Source organism: Aquila chrysaetos, chromosome 6 (genome assembly GCF_900496995.4).
Source record: "Aquila chrysaetos chrysaetos chromosome 6, bAquChr1.4, whole genome shotgun sequence".
Classification (NCBI taxonomy): Eukaryota; Metazoa; Chordata; class Aves; order Accipitriformes; family Accipitridae; genus Aquila; species Aquila chrysaetos.
This window is the reverse complement of record NC_044009.1, coordinates 22,907,095-22,914,083: the sequence shown is the minus strand read 5'-3', so window position 1 is coordinate 22,914,083 and position 6,989 is coordinate 22,907,095. Positions and strand designations below refer to the sequence as shown.

Genomic DNA, 6,989 nt, shown 5'->3' with positions numbered 1-6,989 from the left:
TTTGTAAATAATGCTTTTTTGCCTCTTACTGTTTATGGTTGTAATTCAAGACTTACATGTAGAACGGACACACCTGAAAGCTATATCCAGGAGTACATTTCAATGTGTATGACTCATTTTTCTGTCAAAATATGCAGCTGAAATTCTGGCAACTTACAGGAGAACAACGTAGGTTCCCCTTGTTGAATTTCATGAGATTGCTCTTGGCCCATTTCTCCAGACTGTCCAGGTCCCTCTGAATAGCAGCATAACCATCCAGTGTTTCAGCCACTCCTCCCAGTTCTGTATCAACTCCAAATTTGTGTAGGCTGCACTCTGTCTCATCATATAAGTTGTTAATGAAGATGTTAAACAGTACTGCCCCCAGTATAAAACCCTAGGGAGCTCTAGGGTTTTGCCTCCAACTGGACAGTATGCTGCTGATCGCAACCCTGCGGGACTGGCAGTTCAGCCAGTTTTCAATCCACCTCACTGTGCATTTAACTAACACATACCTCGTCAGCTTGTCTGTGGGATGTTATCAGAGATAATGTCAAAAGCCTTACTAAAGTTGAGACAAACAACATCTACTGCTCTCCCCTCACCCACCAAGCTAGTTGTCTCATTGTAGAAGGCTATCAGGTTAATAGAGCATGATTTCCCCTTTGTAAATCAATGCTGACTACTCCCAATCACCTTCTTGTCTTTAACAGGTGTAGAAACAGTTTCCAGGACTATCTTCTCCATCAACTTCCCAGGTTACAATGGAAGCTACAATGAAGTACAAAGCATACAGTTTGGTTTGGTATTTTTAAGAATATGTTATAAATTTAAGAGTATCAGTACTGTATCAGACCAAAGGTCTGGCTAACCAAAAAACTGGTCTCTGAAAGTTTCAACAGTGAATGCCCTTGGAAAAAGGATACAGATTGGTCAAATGCATAGTAAGGCTTCTTCAGAATACTCTTCCAGACTTCAGCAATTTGCAATTCAGGGACATCCTTTGCCAGAAATAGTGTTTCTGGTAATTCCTCACAGATTTTTCTTCCATTAATTTGTCTGATCAATTTTTAAGCCCTTGTAAACTAATAACATCCACTCCTGTAGTAAGGAATTCCTCAGTGTAACTGCATACTGTGTGAAGAACCACCTTCTATAACCTAAAGAAGTTGACTTATTTGTATCTCATTAAAAATGAGCTACAGCTATCTTGGTTGCAAAATGAACCTGAACTTATCCGATGTAATCTATAAAAGTTGTGTGGGCTGTGAACTATAGCGTGCAGCTGGCAGCATCTACGATTCAGATAATACCAGAAAACTGTCTGTCAGCTGACAGTAGATTATGGAATGCAGAAGTGATTCATGAGAATCCAGAGGGGAAGAAGAACAAAACCTGATAGCTGAATGGTATGATGCGGTTGTATTAGTTGTCACACTAGCACTCTCTCAATTGGAAACTCAAGGTGTTGATTTGTCTGGATCCTATTTACTACTGAACTTCTATTGCAATGCTATTTTCTTTCTGGCTGCCTCTGGCGCATACTCTGGACACTAGACTTCTCTCTATTATTCCTCAAAATGAGACTTCCTCATTCAAATTTCAGTATGATTCTGTCAAATCCAAAAGTCAGCTATCAAAAAAAAAAAAACAAAAAACTGTCTCCATCTGTTTCAGTGGATTTATTAAAATTTGGGATGCTTGTGTCTGTTCCAACCAGCACTGAGAAATGGTTCTACTCATGGTAAATATGAACAACTCACACTAAAATTCCCAAAGGTGATTTATTTTTAATTCTCATTAAAATGTACACTTTTCTTACAAATTAAGAAGTGCTGCAAACCCTTTAAACAGATTATAAATTACTGACCAGAAATGCAAAACACAAGAGTGGAGCCTAACCTGTATTTGCCGTCCTCAGTAAAGTATCCTGTGTCCTTTGTATAGGGGCTCCTTTCCAGGAAATTCCACTTTGGAAGACCTTTACTAATCAAAGAACAATAAGCACTCTGTACTGCTAAACATTTTTTTTTTTTTTTTAATTGTACCCATTTTAGAAGTATTGTTCATCAAGGCAGTTCTCTTCTTCAAATAAATTTTGATTTACTTTTAAAACTTCTTTTGTTTTTTACTTTATAGACTGGGGAATCCAGAAATTGTGTATCTGTAAACTGATCCCCACGCCTTAATTTGCTGTAAACAAAAGAAACAAAAGACATCATGTATGAATATCACAAAGCACCTATGTAACTATAATAATGATGTAATTATAGTAACAATCCCAAATGGTAAATACTCTTAATGAAAGCTTGATACACTAAAGAAATTAAATTTATGGAAAATAAATATGTCTGAAATAGCAAGGCATAGATAACTACTATTTTCCAAAATAATGCTAAAAATAGTAGTCTTTTAATGTGGGGTTTTTTTTTAGTTTACCATATTAATATGTGAGTAATCATAACTTATTCCTATAAGACAAAACTCAAAAATTACTTAAACCAAAAGCTTAACAGCATCCATTCAGGACAGTACACTTGAAAATAAAATATAAATAGGAAACAGTAATCTAAAATCTTGAGTGACATCCACATTTTTTTCTGTTACTAGTTACTGTCTCTCTCCAGAAATACAGAACCTTATCATTGTGGGGTAAAAGAGGAGAATGTGTCAATATCATAACATTACAGCATTTTAGCATCCAATTAAATTAGTAAAAGAAAAACGTAACTCTAATTCCTTTGCAGTTCTTCTACAAGCTATCTGGCATAAATATTTCTGAAAAGCCAATGGTAAAGTGAAAAGACACTTCCCTCCACTCCTTTTAGCTCCTATTTCTCCTCAGTCTCATTGCTTCAATTAATTGTTTGCTTACTTACAGAGGTAAACAAAAATATTTTGAAGGTGTATGAGAACATTGTGCTAATTTTTTCAGTTTGTGGATTTATTTTCTTCTCCCATTGTTTTGCCAGAAAAGGAAGACATACTACTTTTACACCTTTGTCATAAAATAAGTTGCTATAATCCTTTCACTCTCAACACTATTACGGGGAAATCTTGATACTGTCTGTATCTCATGAATATGCATTCTACTAATACACACACAACACAACATAATTTTTCCTTAAATTAATATTATATTTTAAAAAACCCCAACAAACCAACCAAAAAACCCCAACAAACTTTGCAGCAAGAGACTCTCAGAATATTTTCAGAATTAATCATCTTAAAGGTTCATTGGGATTTAGATCTATTCAGGTAAGTGCAAATATATTAGTTTTATTAATGGAAGTTTGGCTTTAAAATCCTCTTTTAAATTTTAATAGTTATTACACAATTTATGTCTTGTCTTTTAACAATCTCGGAAATCCTGTGCCGCTAAATTTGCTAAGAATACTGAGAGGTAAATAACTAATTATCAAATTAATATATCTTAACCTTAAATGATTTCTTATATTAGATACAGCTAGTTAAAGAAAAATGACTAAATTATATAATATTAGTGCATAAATTATGTTGCCACTTGACAATATTACAAGGACATTACAATGGTATAAGTTTACATTTAAGTATAACGTTTACAATTATCCACCTCTAAAGGGGTTTAATATCATGAAAAACATTAAGAATTCACCATTATTCACTACTAGTATAAAATGTCATGTTATATGCTATATTTAAATTTTGAGACTTGAATACTGTTGGTGTCCTTTGGCACTTGGAAATCCTGCCACACTAACACGAAACGTTTTATATCAACACTGAAGTATCTTTGCAAAAGAGATTCATGAAAGAAAGAGTGCAACTTCTTATTTGGGGGTTTTAATAGCAAATCTTTACTGGGGATAGTTATGTACTCCAAAAAACCAAACAAAAGCCCTAATTTACATATACCTACCTGTTTAGATTGGGTTCTTTGTAGCAAATAGTGGTTCTTCCTCGTCTAGATGGTGCTGCTGAGTTTTCTTCTAAGGTTTTGGAGGATTTAGGTAAGGAAGTGTGGGATCGTATACTAGTATTTGTCAGATCTTGCAAAGCCATACTCCCTGTGAATACAGTCGTTTAAATGCCCCATTTTAAATATTTTCTGAATCTTTCAATTCATAATTATTTTTAATTAGTATTTCTTAATTCAGGTACTTTGGTTACTGCTCCTACTCTAAAGATGCTCAAAAAAAAAGGGAATAGATGAGCAAAGAAAATGACACTACAGCAGCTTTCAGCCTACACAAATTTGGAGCTGTCTGAGGTCTGCCATGGTTCTTGGGACATTTTAAGAAAGCCCTATAAGCACTGTAATTTGCAGCTAGCTGCTTAAGATTCCCAGGAGTTATTGCATTTAAAAAAGTAAAACTGCACACGGCTCATGACCTTGAATGCAGGGGCAGGGCATGCTGTATAATCCGAAGATTCAACCTGTACAAGAACAAGAGTTGTCTAGTACTGCATTTTCCAACTTTACCCTTGCTCTTTGGGCATACGTGCATATAATGAGCATAGCAAGGTGATTAAGTGAGCCTCCTTATCTTCAAAACTGTGTACTACCAAACTATTTACAATGCCTCGTAGTTTGAACCACTGAACATGTCCAAGAGGAATACTCCATAAAAAAGTAACCAGCCTTGGTAGATGTACTATTTGTGTCAGCTTTCTGTAATCCTTTAAGACCAATTCAGAACACCAGACTAAACAATCAGTATTTAATTTGGAGACAAATATTTTGATAACCTGGGAGAAATATTGAAATTATTACTTAGCCCACATTTCAAAAAATTCTAAACCATTTATAGATCATAGTCTCTCTGAAAAGCACTAAGATTTAATGCAGACAGCAATCCAAGATGAAAGAAATAGCCTTCATCTGTATTCCTTAAAAGTTCTTCCAAGAGTGTACATTCCTCACTGATATACGTCAAGTTTAGATTTACTGCATCCAGATGAGAAAGTTTGGAATGTAGTTTTCCAAAGGAACTGAATTCAAAACTCTCCTATCTTCATTTCTTGAGTTTGAACGCTTTACCTTAAATCCTCTGTGGCAGCAAATGGATGCTATTGATCTCATAGAGGAAATTCATACACATATGGGATAAATTATGAGTTTTTTGTTGTGCTTCTCTTGAGACTAATAAATTATATCACTGTATATTTTCTTACCTGTCCAAAAAGTGAAGGTTTTCTTTCTTTATTATACCATCTGAATGCCTTGTACAGTCTAGCATATACACTCTTAACTGATGGTCAAGCTGATGGTACTGTCCTCAAGTTACAGCAGGGGAGGTTTAGATTGGATATTAGGAAAAATTTCTTTACTGAAAGGGTTGTCAGGTATTGGAACAGTCTGCCCAGGGAAGTGGTTTAGTCACCATCCCTGGAGGTATTCAAAAAGCACGTAGACAAGGCACTTCAGGACATGGTTTAGTGGACATTGTTGATGGTTGGACTTGACAATCTTAAAGGTCTTTTCCAACCTAAATGATTCTATGATTCTGTGATTCTATGAATTACTATTGCCCCGTAGTAGAACTCTGTGCTGAGATCAAGTGAAATACCTCAGTGGGTAAGACTGATCATTTCATCAATAGTCCTCTGAAATGTGTTAAGCAGAGACAAAGTCAAAGCTTCTTCATTGGATTTCTGCTAACTCTACTTCTAAGTATGAGAGACATTATGGTGACTTTGGGCTGCTTGCAGCAAGTTCCTCCTGATTTATGAAGGCAAAAGAAAAACATTGTCTTTTCAAGGAGTTCATTAAGGAAGAGCAATGCTCATTTGGTTTAAATGAGAGGGCTTTCCAATCATGAAAAACCTCCAAAGTTTGGCTGCCTCGCAAATCAATCTTGATTTGTTCTAAAGTGCAAGTAAACTGTTATTCTGAGCTTTCCTAAAGCTTAAGGTTAGAGATCAGGTCAGCTTCTTTTTAAGAAGTAAGAGTTTTGAGACATCTATGAGTTTGCATTATCTAGGAAAGCTGGATGCTTTGAGTGTGAATATTTATGTTCACATAGATGCAACTACATAGAGACTTTCACTACAGGAAACTTTCAAGTTATATTTCTAAGTACAGCTCAAGGTAGTGATCAGAAGAGCTGGCAGCATCAGAAAGGATGGCATTTCCTTGCTTTCTTTTAATTCAAGATACCGATTTGGATGTTAGGATGAAAAATGAACTGGTTTTTGAACTATGCTTAAATGGGTGAAGATCAAATAATTAGCTTGCTTTTAATGTCAGTAGGCTTTGATACTGCTGATCACAAGGGTTTACTAATTTATCATTAAAGCTAATAAAATTATTAGATCCTTTTTCTACTTTCCAAAGAAGGAATCAAAAATGAGAAGATGCAACTGCAAATTACCAGGACTAATACAACAGTCTAATTCTGCCAGTATTCCTATTCTGTGGTGCTGTAAAATAGGAGATTTTTTTTTTGCCATTGTGTCCTAGCATTCCAATGAAGACAAGGCAGTATGTGCTTGATAGTTTGGGATTCAAACTATTAATTTGAGCTAGGAAACTGTCTAGGTGTTGGGACATTCTCAGAGACAATGAAGTAAACTTGGTGAGAATAAATACGTTTACAAAATAGACCACTCATGCTACAAAACTTCAAAGCTACATTTTAAAGCGTATTTAAACTCTATCATAGACGTGATAGTCACATATTCCTTTAGCTCCTTTACAGTAATTTCATTGTATGACAGAAAAATCCAGAACTATCTTCCAGACTACACTGAAGTTTGATTATTGTCTTAACTTAATGTATCTTACTTAAAAAAGAGGTTGTCACATGAAAGTTTGCTCATGGGTAGACTAGAGGAAACTGCTCAAAGTACTTTTTTTTAGACCTCAGAATTGCTGTTGAATTGCAGTGTTTCTAAACACATACAAACAAAATCTTTAAGTCCAGCTATGTTCTCCATTTATGAAGGGAACAGTGTAGTTCACACTCTTATTTCCCTTGTATAAAAGCCCAAGCTATTGTATCTTTTCTATTCCCAACTTTCTGAATTCC

The 6,989-nt window shown here is 35.1% G+C and overlaps 1 protein-coding gene across 5 annotated transcripts in view; it reads right to left on the bottom strand.

Moving 5' to 3' along the window:
- Positions 1-211: 211 nt before the first annotated feature.
- SGO2 (shugoshin 2) overlaps positions 212-6,989 on the bottom strand; it is an 18,000-nt gene continuing 11,222 nt past the window's right edge. For 3 of the 5 annotated variants that reach the window (XR_005932681.1, XM_041124344.1, XM_030018259.2), the window contains 2 exons: positions 3,878-4,025; positions 1,750-2,172 (listed from right to left, as the gene is read on the bottom strand). Coding sequence is in view for 3 of the 5 variants with exons in the window: in XM_041124344.1 (XP_040980278.1) it covers positions 2,067-2,172; positions 3,878-4,025 (254 nt within the window). In the remaining 2 variants the exon portion in view is untranslated. Of the gene's footprint in view, positions 751-1,749; positions 2,173-3,877; positions 4,026-5,915; positions 6,382-6,989 lie in introns of those variants that run through there. The other 2 variants (XR_005932680.1, XM_041124343.1) reach the window with 2 other exon arrangements.